At 42.7% G+C, this 21,292-nt stretch overlaps 1 protein-coding gene across 4 annotated transcripts; it reads right to left on the bottom strand.

Moving 5' to 3' along the window:
• Positions 1–1,952: 1,952 nt before the first annotated feature.
• Positions 1,953–21,159, bottom strand: LOC106561360 (protein C12orf4 homolog). Of its 4 annotated transcripts, XM_082957327.1 has the most exons (15): positions 21,072–21,142; positions 15,891–16,106; positions 13,663–13,848; positions 13,384–13,529; positions 11,328–11,509; positions 11,105–11,204; positions 10,869–10,990; positions 10,249–10,355; positions 9,851–10,048; positions 9,385–9,510; positions 8,383–8,457; positions 7,981–8,183; positions 4,814–4,871; positions 4,656–4,723; positions 1,953–3,233 (listed from the first exon to the last, which is right to left on the bottom strand). In XM_082957327.1, exons 3-15 carry the CDS (start codon positions 13,838–13,840, stop codon positions 3,141–3,143), a joined length of 1,656 nt encoding a protein of 551 aa, XP_082813453.1. In that variant the 5' UTR covers positions 13,841–13,848; positions 15,891–16,106; positions 21,072–21,142; the 3' UTR covers positions 1,953–3,140. The 4 variants fall into 4 exon arrangements, with proteins under 4 accessions (XP_082813453.1, XP_013980704.1, XP_013980703.1 ...); XM_014125229.2 differs by lacking the exon at positions 15,891–16,106 and having other exon boundaries at positions 13,663–13,781; positions 21,072–21,159; XM_014125228.2 differs by lacking the exon at positions 15,891–16,106 and having other exon boundaries at positions 21,072–21,155.
• Positions 21,160–21,292: the final 133 nt, after the last annotated feature.

Here is a 21,292-nt window from a genome sequence, read left to right as displayed (position 1 = left end):
AAAAGCCACAACGTCGTGATCATTTCGACTGGAACATCATTATCACATTGATTTTGGTTCGATAGACAGACCATAACCGCGAGAGGACTTCAAAGCATTATGTTTTTCAAAAGCAAACTCATGCAGTGGGCGCATTTTACATTGTATAAAGCGGAAGTTATAGAGATACAATGAATACGTTTTACATGTTAGTAGTCCAGTTATAGCGAGCTGCGGCGCTACATTTGGAAACAAGCGGAAAGTATGTGGCACACCAAAAAAATACAAGAACTGCAAATTATTAGATAGAATAGCGAAATACTGTCGGCCTACCTTCTCTACAAAACTCCCGTAAATCTATGCAGTAACTTGTCCACTATTCTTGATGTTCAGTCGTTGCCCAACTTTTAGGAACTTGGGACTCTGCTGTGACGTTCAGACATGGAGCGGGGAACAGAGGAGAGAGATTATGGGAGGATGGAGGCGACTGTTTTCGGGAGGAATGCTGAGACGCTCAACGGTAGGCTAGACTTCATTCTGGATTTTATGAAGCCGATATTTTTTCTACAAAGTATCCTCCTGTTTGTTTTTCGCTCCACTTGTAATAATATGATGACACGATATATCAACTATCAATTATACGATGTAGTATCAGATACTGACTCAATGTAACATGGACAGTTGAATCACTTTATTTTGAGGGTGAAATGTGTGTTGAACTCAACAGGGCATTTGTGGCTTTAAAGACACATCCTGCATTATTTCTAAATACTGACTCAAACACAGAGGGGACACATACTGGATTTCACAACTATTTTATATTACACTCCCTCTACTTCATTGTCAAACAAGTTCAGAAGACATGTTGAATGCCATCTGAACCATCATGTTGCCTGACCATCATGTTGCATGTTGCCTTTGTGTAATGCAGTCACATCTAGCCCCCTGGAGGCCATTCCCTAGACTTCAATTACAAGCTGGTGAGGTTGGGAACATTCCATTAAAATTCATTTTCACTGTATAATTGTTTTAGTTTCTTATAGTGTATATGCATGACCATCATACGCTTATTCAAGCATCCACATGGGCACAGTACCAGAACACAAAACACTGTTGTTGGCTTCTCTGAGCCAATAGAGGGGTCTCTTCTGGAGACACGATGTATTGTGCTATTCAGAGGGGGTACAACTTCACCGAGTAGCTCATGTCTGTGTAGTAATTGAATAGGAATAACATTGTATTAACACATTGTTGAATGATCCTTATTCAATTTGTAGTAACAATAACCCCTAAACTCAATTTCTACACAATAACAAAGCAATTATTAAATTGTTTTACTAAAGATAGAAGCTCAAGATACAGTACAAGTTCATTTTCAGAGGAGTTAAATATGAACCCTGCTTGGTAGAGAAGCCCCACTTTCCCATCAATCAACAGTGTGAAACTTAAATCATCTCAGATTCATGCATTTCTTGCTGTGCAAGAGGAATCATGTCTTCGGAAACAATTATTTGCAGCATTGATTGAATAGGGCCCTGTACTGTAGGTTTCAGTGTCGTGTGTACCTGAACCCAGGAACCTGATCAGCCAATCAGCCCCCTAGGGGGTCAGCTGTTCCAAGGATTTGCTGTCCTCGTCAAAGGACCTGTGTGTGTGTGTGTGTGTGTTGCTCTGACGGCCAGGCTGCCTTGCTGCACACAACACTAGGGAGGAGAGACAGGCACGGGGTCCGGCCGGGGAATGATGCTGCTGAGTCGGCACCATGGTCCCTTTGCTCCAGGGAACCCAATACTTAAGGCCACCGAGACCAATCCAAGAATGCCAGGCATTCAGTGACACATTGCCGTAGGGTTTTGCGGGTTCTCACCACTGCAGTACGGTATAAACAGTACAGCAGGTTTTAACACGACACCGACTGGGGAGCTCTGAGGAGAATGGCCACAGCCATCTGTTTTTCACTTGAAAGAAGACACTTTTGATGGTGCACTTGATCTGTTTAATCATCTTAATACTGTTGCTGTTCATCATAGCAGGCAAACCTCTGACAAGCTTAAATTATTTCATCCAACTAAAATGACTTAATTCAAACAGACATGGAAGAATGTAATTACCATGTAATATTAGCTTCAGGTAGATTAGCCGATCGTGGACTACTCATAAACAGTAAATTAAATTGTGCACAAACTGCAATATGGAGTAGGCTATACTCCAATGTTTACAGGCCCAGTAAAAAAATGTACGAATGTAAAATCTGAAACATTATTTCACAGAGAGAAGATTCAGGATAGATTCACATTGACCAGTAATAAGTTTAAACACTTTTTACATACATTTAGACTAAATACATATAGTAAAGATATGGGTGTAAACAGTACATTATGATCAGTGTACAGTGCATTGTGATCAGTCAATTGGAATGCCACATCAAAAATAATTTGAGAAGTGCTGAAAATGTGTTGGGCAAACATTCAGGGGTATGGGCTATAGAGTTTAGGCTGCAACAACATATGAAACAAACTTTCTGTGTCTCATAGTAAATGTTTAAATCAATGTTTTGGCACGGAGTAGATTAAACATCATCTATCAGAGTGCTTCTTTATCTCTGAGAACAGTGCCCTCTGCTGTTACTGGGGTGGAGTGAGATGATGACAAAAAGTTCTCACTATAATTCACTGCAATGCAGTATACACACAACACCTGCATAATGCTTGCCTCGGCAACAACACAATCCATATTTTTTGGGAAGATGGGCCAAGATGATGTCACCTTGCCCTAAGATGATGCCAATTATGCAGGGTTCGCTAAATCAATTGACAGTCATCCATCATACTAACCTCTGTAAAATGCAACTATTTAAATAGGTTAGAGGGAACTCAATTATCAAAACTCTTGAGGCCCCTCTCTATATTGTAAAATCATTGCAATACAAAAGCACTGAATCTAATACTTTTGACTGGAGTGCTTTAGCAATCTGAGAGTACAGTCACTCCTTTGGTTAGTTTATTTTCATGATGGTAGACTCAACTGTGACTTAACCACAGACTGCAAGACTAAAATGCTAATTGCTATCGCATGATGAGGAAGAGGCCATAGAATCTGTCTGTTAAAAACAGCATGGTGTTGACAGTTGCCAAGCCACCGTGATTGGCCCTGTGTCTCCGTCAGCGTTTGGAGGTGAGCGTGAGGGTGGAGGAGACACGGAAGATCTGAGGCAGCATGTTGCTCAACTGGTAGAACATCTCCTCAGAGATACTCTGTCAATAAAACACAGACAAAGTAGATATCAATGTTTAATGCACATTGGAATGGATGAACACATGGAACGGCCGCTTTCCAAGACAGAGTAGCCTACACAGATACCAACTACTAACATGCAAGACATCTACTAGGGGGAATTTCTTAACATTTAAATTCACAACATACATTGTTTGCTTGTACAACAGTAAGTGTTAACGACCACCTAAACAGGGACCTTTAGCTCAATGTCCCATTTCCCTTGGGACCAGTCAAGATGCTGAAATGATGCACTCTCTGACAGCTGTCCCTTCAATAGGTAGCATGGCCTTCAAATAAGCATTTTAAGTATTAATGTCTCCCCTCACAACTTGTCTACTGCTCGTGTATTTAGACTTACGTGTCTGTTTGAGGTGTACAACACAAAGCTGTTTTAGAGGTGCTATTTTGAATGGTGTCGGAGCGTAAGGCTGGCAGCCGTAAATGCTGTTAGGGGCCTTTGATGCTGGTTTTATCCTGAGTGTCAACATATAAATCATACTATAGGTGACCCTCTCTACAGGGACACAATCTCACTCATGCCTGTAACCAAAAGACTTGTATAACTAACCTGTAACAGAGCCACATTAATGAAGGGGGATGCTTCTATTGAGAAATAACAGTGCTCCAGAATATCATTTCTCAGTGAGATGTAGACAGCTAGTACGTTGCTTTTAAACTTTACTGAACTATTAACCGAATATATTTACAAAATAATACATATAGGAGCAGTCAGCATATTATTATTTGACCTAAACAACGTATTATTATTTTTAATATAACATTTTCATCACATAGTGACACTATAGACTGAGACCAAGGTACATATGTTTTATGTTGAGCTTCCGGGAATCTTTTTATGTGATGGTAAATTGAATGTAGGTACACTGTGTACACTGCGAAGAGTATTTGGAGAGTACACAAGACCAGCTGTGCCTTTGTGAGACATACTGTACAGGGGTACTATTGTTGGATGCTGAATTGCTGGGACAAGCAATAGCTCCAACTCCAAAGTGTGTTTAACTTCCTGTTCCAAAAAGATACGATCAGAATCTTCTCCTCAAGTACTTGTTTTCGCTTGAAATAGGGTTCATTCTGGGGCTTCACTAAATCACATTTGGCAGGCAACACTTAATCAACCTATAATACTAGTTATATGAGTGGTGTCAAAGACTAATCAGCCCTGAATAGTGAATACTGACTGGATGCTTTGGTGTTGTTTTCCAAGTCCTTGTCAGAGACATATAACCTGTCTGGGTGTGTGTACATTCAACTGTAATGATACAGTTATAAACCTAAATAATGTTGCTAAAAGTATATATTCCGCAATACAATGCATGCTATGTGTGAGTCAATGAGGTTCTGACCAGATCAGCAGCAGCCAGTCAGACCTGTTTTCTTACCTGTGGAACTAGAAACTGGACTGTCCGTGAGATCCCTCCATCCCACGATGCCATCTCCATCATGAAACCTGCAGAGGAAAACATCTTAAGTTAAGACTGAGAGGTCTCAGAGGTAACACAAGAGGGGAAAATGGCACTGGTACATCTTACTCTCTCACCTTTGACACATTTGAAGACCAGCTCAGCCCGCCTCAGGCACCATGGGATAGTCATCTCCTGCAGGGGAGAGAATAAAATGAGTCAGTCGGGCCACAGGATGGTGGAACATGAACCTTCTGTCATCCCCTCACTGTTCATTTCTCTTCTGCCTGCCTGACATTGTCAAACAACAGCTTTTCATAGAGAAGAAAAGTAATGTTCCTTGAAAGACATCTGTGGGTGTACAGCTCATTGCCTTCTATGGTTCCTTTGACCAACTATGCTGGTCATTATGCTACTGTATATAGGCCTGAGTTGGGCAAAAGTACAATCCATCAGTTGGAAAAAGCACTGGGAAAAGAAGACTCCAGACAGAAATGCTTCAAAGTTATAAAAAGAGACAGATAATTAAGATTCTTTGGTTCCTGCAGCTTAGGAAGCGAGAACACCACACAGAGTACATTTGTGAGCGAGCTCCTGCTTTGACTTGAGAGAAAGACGTTTCATCAGGTATGTTGTGGCATGATAAGGACAGAGCTCTCTCTAGACTGCAGAGAGGAGGTCTACTCTACATCAGGTATGTTGTGGCATGATAAGGACAGAGCCCTCTCTAGACTGCAGAGAGGAGGTCTACTCTACATCAGGCAGCAGCTTGTTGAGTAATGGTTGTTTTTCAATTCTGGGTGCCTCCATGTGGACTCAGGAGTGCTGCTGTCTATCAATGCTACCGCTGTCCCCCACCCTGACCTGTGTGTACCGTGCGCTCAGAGTTTGAGTAAACACAACAGTTCAAGACTCTCCACTTTTCCCTCCTCCTCTACTCCGGAATGGAGGAATTGCTAAGAGCACTGCTGAGGTTGGGTTGTACTGAATTAACAAGTAGAGAGACGTGGAGGAGGAGGTCATTAAGGGACACAGTATCAAAGGCTTGTGAATGTGCCATGGGACAGGGTAGGAACATGTCAGGACGACACTGGGGATCAGGAAAACAGACTGACGCCCACACCACTGTTTAACTAAAGGGCAGGAGGGGCATAGCGGCACTCAAAGACAAATCAGTTCCTAAGGCCGGAAATAGGACACATTCATTACTCCTCCTCTCCTTCTTCGTCAGTCCATTGTTCATCCATTTCTCCTTCCTCTACTAATCATCTAACCATGGAATGAGGAGTGGTCAGTTCAGTTCACTGGGTTTACTCACAAAACAACTGAATCATACACCATAAAGTTAAATATAAAATTGGGTGATTCAACCATTTCTCATAATTCAAGTTACATTGCTATTTTTTTTTAGAGCTTGTGATAACATTGACTGTACAGTTATAATAAGTATCAAATCCTTTCACACACCCATTTTACTTCTACAAAACATCACCATTGCCAAAACCATGACTGAAAATGATGTTGTATGATGCAAGGATCCACTTCATAAAATACATTCATTATTATCACTGGTATTGACAATGAAACGCTCCTGGTCTCTGATCCCGTGCATTATATCTCCTGCCGTTGTAGCCCTGAGCAAGGCACTTAACCCCCAACAAAGTAAAATACTGCATTGATAGGCTGCTGTATAAAACACATGTGGTCCGTCAACCCTCCATCCAAAGAGCTACTGGGTATGCAGGCTTTTGATACAACATTTTACATTTGACATTTTAGTCATTTAGCAGACGCTCTTATCCAGAGCGACTTACAGTAGTGAATGCATACATTTCATACATTTTTTGTTGTTGTTGTACTGGCCCCCCTTGGGAATAGAACCCACAACCCTGGCGTTGCACACACCATGCTGGCATTGCAAACACCAAGGTCCTGTTGAGCAGCTGATTTTTCTTTACAATGTGGTGTGTTCATGCAGGGCTGGAGCAAAATCCTGCACACCCAGTAGCTCTCCTGGAGGATGGTTGGCCACCCTGCAACATTACAATTACAACCAATGACATAGTGATCATATGGCTAAGATGGGCAAGGTAGCTAACAAAGTTTTGTTTATAATATTCCGTGTTCAGGGGAGATCTTGACAGCATAGGAGTTACTTGTCAATTAGGCTATTCTAAGAATATTTTTTTACTTTGTCAGAATTACCTGACCAGTAATGAGTAGAGGAGAATCCTAGCTTTCCAACGGTGTCAGAATTATTTCTCAACAGCCAATGTTTGAGTGACAGTTTTACAACAAGAGTATGCAGCATTTGCGCACCCGTATCAGCTGCGTGTCGGCCATTGGGGGTTATACATGGTGCCGGTGGAAACTTATTTTAGGACATCGGACATGACAATGACATTAATACATGCTAATAGCTAAATAGTTAACTAGCGATTCAAAACACAGTGTAATTTGGCTGGTTCTCTAGTTTTACCTGCTGCGCAATGTCTGGCTCTCTCTCCTCTGGAAATGGCCCACTCGCACTGGAACACACGCAGGTGATGCACACACCAGGACTTTTCAAGGATTTTCATTGCTGACCAAAAATGTGCTATAACTGGGCAAATAAGTCACTAACTAGCAATTAATATCAACAAATGTGCACACTGTGCAGCGGGTAGGAGCGTTGGGCCAATAACCGAAAGGTTGCTGAATCGAATCCCCGAGCTGATGAGGTAAAAATCTGTCGTTCTGCCCCTGAGCAAGGCAGTTAACATACTGTTCCCCGGGCGCCTATGACGTGGATGTCGATTAAGGCAGCCCCCGCACCTCTCTGAAGACACATTTCAGTTGAATGCATTCAGTTGTACAACTGACTAGGTATCCCCCTTTCGCTTTCCATGATCTCAAAAACACATCTCGCGACTGCATGATTGAAAGACCGATCATGCCTGTCAAAGCAGGCCTACAATAGAGATTGGGAGGACAGTGCGCAACACATCACAGGAGACTTTGATCCAAATCTGATCAGAGTAGCCTAATTGTTTGATATTAAATTTTTTTGGTCCGTTCGGACAGCTTAAACCTATAATCTGCTTGTCCGACAATTTGTTTTACTTGCCCCGGGCAAGCAGAGAAGCGTTAATGTCGAGCCCTGAACCAATTACACATACAGCATAACATATGTATAACTAACTGTCATCTCTCACATGTAACTAATGTACTATGTTGTACATGCATTATGAATCTGACTTCTGGGACCTCGAGGTATATATATTACCTTCTGCTTTTACACATATAACATAAGGCTCTCTCTCACCTCTGACATGTCGTGGACCAGTAGCAGAGGGATGGTGATGGTGGTGACATCATGCGTGCAGCAGACCTTGAGGATGTTGCGCAGGCCCATGATGGCAGGTTCCCGGGCCGTGATGTTACCTGAGCGCACGTTGTCATCCACACACAGGTGGAACACTATGTGGACCTCAGACAGGTTGGAGTGGCGGGAGATGTAGAATTCACCTGGAGGATGATAGAAGAAGATAAAGTTTAGAAATGATTTAGCCTATTTCTAATAAGGTTGGTTTCATTTAGGAGTGAATCCTTTCTTCCACTTAAGCCAAATGTTCACCTAGTCTCCCATTGACATCAATGCACAAAGTTAGGATTTGCCCCTTAAAGATTTAGGCTAAGATAAAACCACATATTCAGTCAACTTTACCTGGTAAGATATTGGAAGAATTCTTTTCCACATTTTGGTTCTTATCTTCACAACTACTTCCATTCCTAGGAACCTCTGTCAATGGGAAAACAAGAGATGACTTCAGCATTTCCTGTATGGAAAACTAGCGCAAAGATAACCTTTCAGGAAATAGATGACAATAGCAACAGAGGTCATAGGTCCATCTGTATAAAGCCTGATAGCTAGGAGGAATGTTTCTATACTCAGCTTTCTAATATCTCTCCACTTAAACAACCATTCAATGGGGATTCATTGTGATAAGTATCTTGACTGAGGTTTCCGACAACACACGTTGGCGATGATGTCAAAAAAGTATTGTCCCTTCTGTCCTGACATAATCCCCAACAAGTATTTATGTCCAACATGCCACTGACTTTGCGCGAACGTTGAACAAACATTACTTCACTGGGCCAGCAGGATCTTTAACATTGTTCTAACTGTACCTTATATACAGATAACTGCCAAAATTAAGGAAACACTTGAGTAAATCAAAACACCAAATTATGGAATTTCTCGTGGAAGAAGGGTGTCGCATCCCTCTAATAGAGTTCCAGACACTTGTAGAATCTATGCTAAGGCGCATTGAAGCTGTTCTGGTGGCTCAACGCCCTACTACTATTCAGACTCGATGTTGGTATTACCTTTATTTTGGCAGTTACCTGTATTTCATAGTTACATCATCACTGTCTATCCCGTCCTCTTACAGAGAACACTCATCTCAATCATCATGTAATTCAAGTCAGAATCTGGGGAAGAAATACATGTGAATTAACGCATCTTTGTTCAGACTTTTTCACTGTGATACCACAAGGCCATATTTGCAAGTTATATAGAGAATGGCTGGAAAATTGGCAGTTTCTCATTGCAGCTATTGGAGATATATATATATATATATATATATAAAAATGATTAAAAAACACTCTCAGAAGTGTGATTGACTGTTCGCCAGTGGTGGGCTGCTGGTGTGTGTGACTGACTCACCAGGCTGGTCTTTGTGCTTGCTGGTCTGAGACCGGGCATAAAGCACCACTTGCTGGACAACCTCCAGCTGCTCCTCCAGCCGAGGGAAATGGAAGTCTGTACACTCTTTAGATACTGTGGCAAAGTCTGGGGAAAATGTAGAAACACATGATGATGAGGATTCATTACATTGATTCATTATAATCTCACAATGGTTACGGAGGTTTAGGGGTTGGCGTATGTTTTTACTGTGACAAAACCTTTATGAGCTATTGTCATGCTAAAATACTAAATCATGCTAAAACATCTAACTCACTGGTGCCATAAAGCCAAAGAAAAACGCCTTCAAATGTGGTCATGGCAATAAGAAAGATTTTATTTATTCAGATTATAAATGTGTTTCATCCTCTCACTTAACTAACAGGGTCTAACAGTGTGGTCCCCCTGCTTTATGTTGGCCCCTGACATTTGGCCCCTGACCTCTCACCTCTCTTGATGCCACTGTAGGAGTTGACCCTGTTGTCCACCAGCAATACCAGGCCACACAGGGACGAGGAGTAGAGCGACAGAGCCGTCTGCAGCCGCCGCAGCTTGGTCCCTCTGCTGCCATGGCGACGGTGCTTACAGAAGTCCAGTACGTCCGCCCGCACCAGTCGCAGGTTGTGCATTGTCTTCAGCTGTGCACCTGGACAACACCACAGCAACAACACCGTACAAATACATATGGAAATAAACACAAAAATATATATTGTACAGGATGTCTTCACATTTTACGATGTCAAGAAGTTCAGTGTAAATTAATAAGCTGTCATCAAAGTTTATTTTTATCATGGGCTTGTTGGACCAGGCAGCAGTGTTTCCATGGGGACACAGACAGTATAGTACCTAAGTGGATGGTGAAGCTCTCCTCCAGCTGTCGCTGCTCCTCATACAGCCTGGCCCCAGGCTCAGACTCCTCTGTCAGCTGGCTCGGCTGCATCTTGATCTCCTCACTGACAAACACAACATCACACTGTAAAGGATACAGTTCACAAGATGACTAGCCTTGTCCCAGATCTGTTGGTACCGTCTTGCCCATGCCAATGAGCATAGAAGTTGGCAAGACAGCACAAACAGATCTGGAACCAGGCTGGAAGATGAACGGCCTCAAACCAACCCCAGATGAAGTGCATTGGGACTGACAAACTTCACTGAACATAAAGAATAATTAAGACATATATAACAAAAGAAAACATTTATTTGAGCTCGGATGCTATTTCAATGCCTCTTGAAAGTGCTGCTGTGTGTGCAAATTACATTTAACTGTGTCTGCAGGCTTTCTTTCCCATTTAAGCACATGACTCATCTATTCATTATCTGATTTAACCAATTTTGCTTCACTGTAAGAAGGTGAAGATTAGTGAGATTTCAAGGAACATCTCCCTAAAAAACAATTGAGAGTACATTTCTGCACACATGCATTCACAAGCACGCACATGCACACACACACACACGCACACACTTACTTAATAGTGCTGTTATTGGGGTTCTGCATGTCCTGGTGCAGTTTGATCACCCACTCCTGATACTCCTGCTTCTGAATATGAGTCACCTGTTTCAGTTCATTGGCCCACTTGTTTTCCAGCACCTGACCAGACAGAAGAATCACCAATCGTACATCTCTATGACTGTGTATCTTTTTACATAGAGCATTACAATGCTTGTAGCTTAAATGGCCAACCAGACTGGCTCTGTGTCTTACCTGCTGGGCATCGAAGTGTTGAGATGCAACTGCATTTACATCCTGGTCAGTCATGGTCTTTCCCAGTTCTTGCATGACTTTGTCCATCTCTGTTGCCTGCCTGGGAGTTGAAAACGGAACAATGCAAAACACTTTAGGCATTTGTTATATGACACTAACTTCAATTACGATGATTTAATTGGCTACTTTGCACTTGAGGACTCATCTCTATGGTCATACCAACCTCTCTTGTAACTTCTTCAGCTCCATGTCTCTCTCACTGATGAGCTCCGAGACACTGACAAAGTAGTTGTGTTCCAGGTTGAGCAGGGTGTCAGAGGCCGGGGAGTGGATAAGCTCGTGGTAAACATCTGCAAAGTCCTCATCCCAGCTGGGCTCCTCAGGACAAGCATGTTCCAGCGTGGTCTAAAGAGTAACAAGTCAAAGAGAATAATGGCATTGAGGTGTGGGAGTAACCTTCTGAGAGCGAAGGAAAAATCACAGGAAGACATTGTTCAGTAGATCACAGGACATTGTAGGAAGTGCAGAATTGAGTGACACAGCACGGTACGAAAGACCAGGCAACTATTTTGACTGAAAAGCATTAGGTGGTTTTCATAAACAAACCCAATAGAGGCAAAGCAAAGAGAGCGACCTCATACTTCTGTCATATTTAGAATGTATAGAATAGTACATAGAGTGTGAACTTCCTCTATTAATACATGTCTGGGAATCTTTATGCAACAAACATGATAGACATTAAAAGACCTTTGGAGTTCCTTAAAATACACTGGACAGAGTGAGTATTTCTGTGCTAGTGCAGTAAAATGTTAATGGAAATCCTGTATGCACCACAGCAGTGAGCCAACAGAGCTTTATAGGAGGGGCAGCCTTCTTTCTTTTTATGTGCTCGAGCAAATGGCAGCAGAATTTAAAGTCCAGAGCTTTGCAGTGCATGAAGCAGATGATCTCGTTGACCTTCTTAAAAAACAAAAAAAGGAAGATATTCTGTTTCAAAAGGATTTTTTCACGAGGAGTATCCACTCTTTGATCCATTTAAATTGAAAGCCATAATGTCTATAAATATCCCTCATCAGACCACAGATGTTTTAATGATTTACAATATAACCTTCAGACTGTCAGACAGATGATGCAGGTCTGGAATTGCAACATTCCCTGCAGTGAATAAAATCGATGAAGTGCAACTTATCAAAGTCAAATACTACAACTTGGCAACTCCAGGCAAAAAATGTTTAATACATTGTTCCAAACTTAAGGAGCAGTCAACTGTCTGTGACTTACTGACTTCCTTTATCAACATAATGATCTATGACTACAGCTCAGACACTGAAGACAATATCCTCAGGATGCACAGTATGCTAACACTTCTCGAGCTCGTCTTTGAGATAATTGGATTTTTCAATAGCATAAGAATACAGGTTGCACTGTATACATCAAATGTTATCGGTTGCATACACATACTTAGCAGATGTTATTGAGGGTGTAGCGAAATGCATACAGTCATCTACTTCTGTAATTTGAGGTGGACAACATGAGAAAATCAGTGGGTGGGACACTACCAGATAGAAGCGAGGGATGTGGGAGAAGAGAGGGAAGGACAGAAGCAGGGACAAGGGGAGGAGCTTTAGGGCAGGGATCATCAACTAGATTCAGGCGAGGCCAATTGTTTCTTGAGAGGATGGTCGGGGGCCAGAACTTAATTAGAAATAATGTTAGACTGCAAATTGACCGCAAGAAGCCCAAACAGATATAACATTTGACTAAAACATAATAATTTCCAACCTTGCGTACATTGTATATGATCACATATACACTCACCGGACAGTTTATTAGGTACAACATCCCGTTCACGAAAATGGATCGCTCCTACAGACAGTGAGTCACGTGGCCGTGGCTTACTATATAAAACAGGCAGACAGGCATTGATACATTCAGTTACTGTTCGATTGAACGTTAGAATGGGCAAGACGACTGACTTAAGCAACTTTGAACATGGTATGATCGTCGGTGCCAGGTGCGCCGGATCCAGTATCTCAGAAACAGGGCTTGTCACACAAGACATTGTCTAGGGTTTACCGAGAATGGTGCGACAAATAAAAAACATCCAGTCAGTGGCAGTCCTGTGGGCAAAAACAGCTCGTTGATGAGAGGTCGAAGGAGAATTACAAGAACCGGGAAAATAAAAATCACCCGCGGGCCAGATTCTGCTTTAGGGCCAAAGAAGTTTATACGAAAAAATGCTTGTAAACATGGTCTCTGGTTTGGAGTAATTATTTTACCTCTGAGTAGGCCTTGGCCCATGTGTTTGTAAGCTGGTCGATGTCCACCTCTCCTGTTGTTAGTCTCTGTAGGGCCAACTCTGCTTCTCTGTCATAGTCCTGGATGGTTTCGCTCTCAATAAACGTGGACAGTGTGCTCCTCAGTTCTAAACCAAGATACATCAAAGTATTAGTACCAAAAAGATGTGTGGATGAATAAAAGAAACTGTAAGTTGTTGAATATATCAATGTGCTTGGTTTTGAATTTAATTGCATTTAGTTTAATGGAAACCTCATTACCATTCTCAACAAAGCAAGGTATTTTGTGCAGCAGCATAAGTCGTCCATGAAGGTCACTGACATTTTCTTGGACAGGGAATTGCAGAGGTACTTTGAGGACACAGTCATTCCTCCCTGCCCTGAACCCAAACACAAACTCCTTCTCAGTGGTGTTCACCTTTCCCTTGTTTTTCTTCATTTTCTCAGCTGAAAGCAGATAGAATACTGACTACTTGTACAGTAATGATAATGCAATCAAATCGTTCCATGTCATTTCAACAAGCCATGACACCAACCATCTCAGATTGTTCTGTAGTTTAATTTAATCTCTGACAAATTAAGCTAATTGATTGCACCCAAATTGGACATTTTAATTTATAGGATTTAGATCATATTCAATAAATATAGTACCCAACATCCGATTCGGACCAAACTTTTTCCTACCAATGAGTAAGACACGAGGAATAAAAATAAAATGTCAAAAGCCACCCACGGAGACCCCACACCAATCCTACCCCAACAACCAGTATACAGTAGAAGAACTCTATGTTTGACAAGTAGTAAGAAGTTGCGGCTTGTAGTATTGCTTCTCCATACCATGTAATGTATTTCGCTCAGAATCTGGTGATGGTTTTTTCCCCTGTTCAGAGAAATGTGTAATTTAAGTTGCTTGCATTATATACCATAAAGCAATGTGAAAGTACTAGGTTGACCACTAGATGTCGTTGTTGCTGCTATACAGACACACTTTTATCCATTTTGCTGGTCTCTTGTTATTAAATCAAATCAAAGTTTATTTGTCACGTGCGCCGAATACAACAGGTGTAGAACTTAGTGAAATGCTTACTTACAGGCTCTAACCAATAATGCAAAAAAGCTATTAGGTGAACAATAGGTAAGTAAAGAAATAAAAACAACAGTGAAAAACAGTAGCGAGGCTATATACAGGCACCGGTTAGTCAGGCTGATTGAGGTAGTATGTACATGTAGATATGGTTAAAGTGACTATGCATATATAATGAATAGAGAGTAGCAGTAGCGTTAAGAGGGGTTGGCGGGACAATGCAGATAGCCCGGATAGCCAATGTGCGGGAGCACTGGTTGGTCGGGCCAATTGAGGTAGTATGTACATACGTACATGAATGTATAGTTAAAGTGACTGTGCATATATGATAAACAGAGAGCAGCAGCAGCATAAAAGAGGGGGGGGGGGGCACAATACAAATAGTCCGGGTAGCCATTTGATTGCCTATTCAGGAGTCTTATGGCTTGGGTATAAAAACTGTTGAGAAGCCTTTTTGTCCTAGACTTGACACTCCGGTACCACTTGCCATGTGGTAGTAGAGAGAGTCTATGACTGGGGTGGCTGGGGTCTTTGACAATTTTTAGGGCCTTCCTCTGACACCGCCTGGTGTAGAGGTCCTGGATGGCAGGCAGCTTAGCCCCAGTGATGTACTGGACCATAGGCACTACCCTCTGTAGTGTCTTGCGGTTGGAGGCCGAGCAATTGCCGTACCAGGCAGTGATGCAACCAGTCAGGATGCTCTCGATGTCGCAGCTGTAGAACCTTTTGAGGATCTCAGGACCCATGTCAAATCTTTTTAGTTTCCTGAGGGGGAATAGGCTTTGTCGTGCCCTCTTCACGACTGTCTTGGTGTGTTTGGACCATTCTAGTTTGTTGGTGATGTGGACACCAAGGAACTTGAAGCTCTCAACCTGCTCCACTATAGCCCTTGTCGATGAGAATGGTGGCGTACTCGGTCCTCCTTTTCCTGTAATCCACAATCATCTCCTTAGTCTTGGTTAAGTTGAGGGATAGGTTGTTATTCTGGCACCACCCGGCCAGGTCTCTGACCTCCTCTCGTCGTTGTTGGTGATCAGGCCTACCACTGTTGTGTCGTCTGCAAACTTAATGATGGTATTGGAGTCGTGCCCGGCCATGCAGACATGGGTGAACAGGGAGTACAGGAGGGGACTGAGCACGCACCCCTGGGGGGCTCCAGTGTTGAGGGGGTCCCTGTAGCTCAGTTGGTAGAGCTGGTAGAGCATGGTGTTTGCAACGCCAGGGTTGTGGGTTCGATTCCCACGATTCCCACAGGGGGCCAGCACAGGGGGAAAAAAAATGTATGAAATTGTATGAAATGTATGCATACACTACTGTAAGTCGCTCTGGATAAGAGCGTCTGCTAAATTACTAAAATGTAAATGTAAATGTTGAGGATCAGCGTGGCAGATGTATTGCTACCTACCCTCACCACCTGGGGCGGCCAGTCAGGAAGTCCAGGATCCAGTTGCAGAGGGAGGTGTTTAGTCCCAGGATCCTTAGCTTAGTGATGAGCTTTGAGGGTACTATGGTGTTGAACGCTGAGCTGTAGTCAATGAATAGCATTCTCACATAGGTGTTCCTTTTGTCCAGGTGGGAAAGGGCAGTGTGGAGTGCAATAGAGATTGCATCATCTGTGGATCTGTATGGGCGGTATACAAATTGGAGTGGGTCTAGGGTTTCTGGGATAATGGTGTTGATGTGAGCCACGAGCAGCCTTTCAAAGCACTTCATGGCTATGGATGTGAGTGCTACGGGTCTGTAGTCATTTAGGCAGGTTGCCTTTGTGTTTGTTGGGCACAGGGACTATAGTGGTCTGCTTGAAACATGTTGGTATTACAGACTCAATCAGGAACATGTTGAAAATGTCAGTGAATACACCAAATAGATCACAACATTTTCTTTGCAACTTTGGGTAGAAAAATCAATAGATTTGGCTCATGATGAAAATAAAGTGGGTGGTCATCCTCACAATTGAAGCCAGTCCTCCATGAAAGCAAATCAGTTTGGTCCTCTTTTACGCTTAATCTGTGTCCAGGTAACAGACCCTTTGCGAGTGGTTCATTCCCTTCAAAAAAGGTCTGGATTAGTTACTGTTTGACCATTCCTGGTGGACAAGCAAACCATTAGGCTACAGTAGTTCTAATGGTTTCAATGTTATGGTCTCAAATGGTCTTCAACGGTAAAAGTCCCAACCACACACTAAAGTGTTTTGCAATTGTAATGGATTTGGGTTGGTTTTAATAGTAAATGTCACTAATCACATTACATATAGAGCTGTTTCCTGATAATTGTATTGAAAAACAAGACAGCCATGCAATTCATTATACACTGCTCAAAAAAATAAAGGGAACACTTAAACAACACATCCTAGATCTGAATGAAAGAAATAATCTTATTAAATACTTTTTTCTTTACATAGTTGAATGTGCTGACAACAAAATCACACAAAAATAATCAATGGAAATCCAATTTATCAACCCATGGAGGTCTGGATTTGGAGTCACAGTCAAAATTAAAGTGGAAAACCACACTACAGGCTGATCCAACTTTGATGTAATGTCCTAAAAACAAGTCAAAATGAGGCTCTGTAGTGTGTGTGGCCTCCACGTGCCTGTATGACCTCCCTACAACGCCTGGGCATGCTCCTGATGAGGTGGTGGATGGTCTCCTGAGGGATCTCCTCCCAGACCTGGACTAAAGCATCCGCCAACTCCTGGACAGTCTGTGGTGCAACGTGGCGTTGGTGGATGGAGCGAGACATGATGTCCCAGATGTGCTCAATTGGATTCAGGTCTGGGGAACGGGCGGGCCAGTCCATAGCATCAATGCCTTCCTCTTGCAGGAACTGCTGACACACTTCAGCCACATGAGGTCTAGCATTGTCTTGCATTAGGAGGAACCCAGGGCCAACCGCACCAGCATATGGTCTCACAAGGGGTCTGAGGATCTCATCTCGGTACCTAATGGCAGTCAGGCTACCTCTGGCGAGCACATGGAGGGCTGTGTGGCCCCCCCAAAGAAATGCCACCTCACACCATGACTGACCCACCGCCAAACCGGTCATGCTGGAGGATGTTGCAGGCAGCAGAACGTTCTCCACGGCGTCTCCAGACTCTGTCACGTCTGTCACGTGCTCAGTGTGAATCTGCTTTCATCTGTGAAGAGCACAGGGCGCCAGTGGCGAATTTGCCAATCTTGGTGTTCTCTGGCAAATGCCAAACGTCCTGCACGGTGTTGGGCTGTAAGCACAACCCCCACCTGTGGACGTCGGGCCCTCATACCACCCTCATGGAGTCTGTTTCTGACCGTTTGAGCAGACACATGCACATTTGTGGCCTGCTGGAGGTCATTTTGCAGGGCTCTGGCAGTGCTCCTCCTGCTCCTCCTTGCACAAAGTCGGAGGTAGCGGTCCTGCTGCTGGGTTGTTGCCCTCCTACGGCCTCCTCCACTTCTCCTGATGTACTGGCCTGTCTCCTGGTAGCGCCTCCATGCTCTGGACACTGCGCTGACAGACACAGCAAACCTTCTTGCCACAGCTCGCATTGATGTGCCATCCTGGATGAGCTGCACTACCTGAGCCACTTGTGTGGGTTGTAGACTCCGTCTCATGCTACCACTAGAGTGAAAGCACCGCCAGCATTCAAAAGTGACCAAAACATCAGCCAGGAAGCATAGGAACTGAGAAGTGGTCTGTGGTCTCCACCTGCAGAACCACTCCTTTATTGGGGGTGTCTTGCTTATTGCCTTTAATTTACACCTGTTGTCTATTCCATTTGCACAACAGCATGTGAAATTTTATTGTCAATCAGTGTTGCTTCCTAAGTGGACAGTTTGATTTCACAGAAGTGTGATTGACTTGGAGTTATATTGTGTTGTTTAAGTGTTCCCTTTATTTTTTTGAGCAGTATATTATTAGGGTTGTCACAACATTTTAGTCCCTAGCCCATTTCTCCATCAAAGTTTGTAGGAAAAGTCTTCATGAGAATTGCATTGAGATAACACTTTCAGAGAGTGCCCACTTGTTGGACTGTTCAAGCAGAGTTGGGTTGAAGCATTAGGTTGCTATTATGACAAACTCAATTGCTTTCAAGGAGGACTTGCTTGAATTGTTAGGATGACCACACAATTTATTTTCATAATGAGACAAATCTATTGGTTTTCTACCCAAAGTTGCAAAGGAAATGTTGTGATATACAGTACCAGTCAAAAGTTTGGACACACCTACACATTCCATGGTTTTTCTTCATTGTAGAATAATAGTGAAGACATCAAAACTATGAAATAACACATAAGGAATAATGTAGAAACCAAAACAGTGTTAAACAAATCAAAATATGTTTTATATTTGAGATTCTTCAAAGTAGCCACCCTTTGCCTTGATGGCAGCTTTGCACACTCTTGGCATTCTCTCAACCAGCTTCATGAGGAATGACTTTCTGTCTTGAAAGAGTTCCCACATATGCTGAGCACTTGTTGGCTGCTTTTCCTTCACTCTGCGGTCCAACTCATCCCAAACCATCTCAATTGGGTTGAGGCTGGTGATTGTGGAGGCCTGGTCATCTGATGCGGCACTCCATCACTCTCCTGCTTGGTCATATAGCCCTTACTCAGCCTGGAGGTATGTTGGGTCATTGTCCTGTTGAAAAACAAATGATAGTCCCACTAAGCCCAAACCAAGCCCAAACCAGATGGGATGGCGTATCGCTGCAGAATGCTGTGGTAGCCATGGTGGTTAAGCGTGCCTTGAATTCTAAATAAATCACAGACAGTGTCACCAGCAAATATATTTAATAAAAATATAGGACAAAACACATCAAGACGAAACACCACAACACTACATAAAGAGAGACCTATAAGACAACAACATAGCATGGTAGCAACACAACATGGCAGCAGCACAGGGTACAAACATTATTGGGCACAGACAACAGCAAAGGCAAGAAGGTGGAGACAACAATACATCACACAAAGCAGCCACAACTGTCAGTAGTAAGACTGTCCATGATTGAGTCTTTGAATGAAGAGATGGAGATAAAACTGTCCAGTTTGAGTGTTTGTTGCAGCTCGTTCCAGTCGCTAGCTGCAGCGAACTGAAAAGACGAGCAACCCAGGGATGTGTGTGCTTTGGGGACCTTCAACAGAATGTGACTGGCAGAACGGGTGCATCTCATTCTGAGCTTCTACAGAAATCATAGTCATAGTTTGCCTTTAATGGGAAATAGACTACTTTAGCTAGCTACCAGGCTTGTGAGGTTCAGATTATTGCTGACAGATAGATGAATAGATAGTAAAAACAAGGCATTAAAATGTGGGTCATCACTAGTTAACACAGCCAGAAAGTAATAAATGTGCCCATTTCTACAATTTCTCTTCCAAAAGTCAGATTTGATACCTAATGCTAACCTTAACCACACTGCTAAAACGAATGCCTGGCCCTAACCTTAAATTAAGACCAAAAAGCACATTTTTGTTTTCATACATTTTTACAATACAGCCAATTTTGACTTTGTGGCTGTGTTGTCTAATGGAAATCATTAATGCGCTAGGCCCATTGGTCCCTTCAATGAGGGCTAGGATGCATCTATTGAACGTTTACTACATTGCATAAAAGGTTTCTACTGAACAACACGTTTCCCCAAAATGTTCTTCAACGTTCTTGCACATACTGAGGTACGTTTGCGCCATAGGAGGCTGGCTCATAATAATGTCTGGAAGGAGCGAATGGCTTGGAACACATGGAAACCATGTCAAATCAAATTTTATCTGCCACATGCGCCAAAACCACAGGTGTAGGTAGACCTTACAGTGAAATGCTTACTCACAAGCTCTTAACCAACGATGTAGTTAAGAAAAATACCCCACCCCCCAAAAAATAAATAAAGTAACAAATAATTAAAGAGCAGCAGTAAAATAACAATAGCGAGGCTATATACAGGTGATACAGGATCAGTCATGTTTGATATAGTTGATACCATTCCACTTGTACCACTCCAGCCATTACCACAAGCCCATCCTCCCCATATATGGTGCCACCAACCGCATGTTTTGCTCTATTTGGTAGGTGTGGCTTGAAGCAATGGGTGGCATGTTTAAATGGAAGTGGCTATGCTGACCGCCTTCCTCAACCGGCGTGTGTTCATTAGTCGGATTCCGTGGCAAAACGTTTCGCAACGGAAACCATTTACAATTTAATATATGAAGCGAACGGAACGGAGAGGGCCCTACCTACATTTGTCCAATATAAACTATCGTTTTCGTTGCAAAACGTTTTCTGTTTGGAGTAAACAGTTTGTTGCAAAACGTTTGGCAATAGACCAACGTTTTCCAACGGAATCAGACAAATGAATACATTCCTGATCGTTCAGAACAGCACAACTTCGGCGTAATTGAACGTTCCACTAACTGTTACGGTTTTTCGTTGTGAAGGCAGCCCTGCCGTACTAGCTAAATCGCTGGCTATTTAGCAATGGTAGCTAACATTTGCAGTGGTCGCTGCCTAGCTTACTAAGTGCAACCAATAACAACAATATTGACACTAGTCATACTGCAATCGTGATACATTTGTTTCAGAATAATAAAGATTATCGTAGAAGTCTAGTTTTACCTGTACATTCGTATTTTGTGGATGTAAAAGGACGACGGTGTTCATTCCCTTGTTTGGACAACCAGCTGACTGACACAGCTGAGCTAGCTGTGCTTTTAAAATACAACTTTCGTCATATTTTATTTTCAAAACAGTAATACATCAAATCAATCTACACGTAGGAAAAAAAAGTGGAAGCATATGGATTTGTATATTTTTATTCGTAGAATAATGGTATTGAG

This window comes from Salmo salar, chromosome 10 (genome assembly GCF_965601325.2).
Source record: "Salmo salar chromosome 10, fSalSal1, whole genome shotgun sequence".
In the NCBI taxonomy this organism is placed as follows: domain Eukaryota; kingdom Metazoa; phylum Chordata; class Actinopteri; order Salmoniformes; family Salmonidae; genus Salmo; species Salmo salar.
This window is presented reverse-complemented; position numbering and strand designations above follow the sequence as displayed.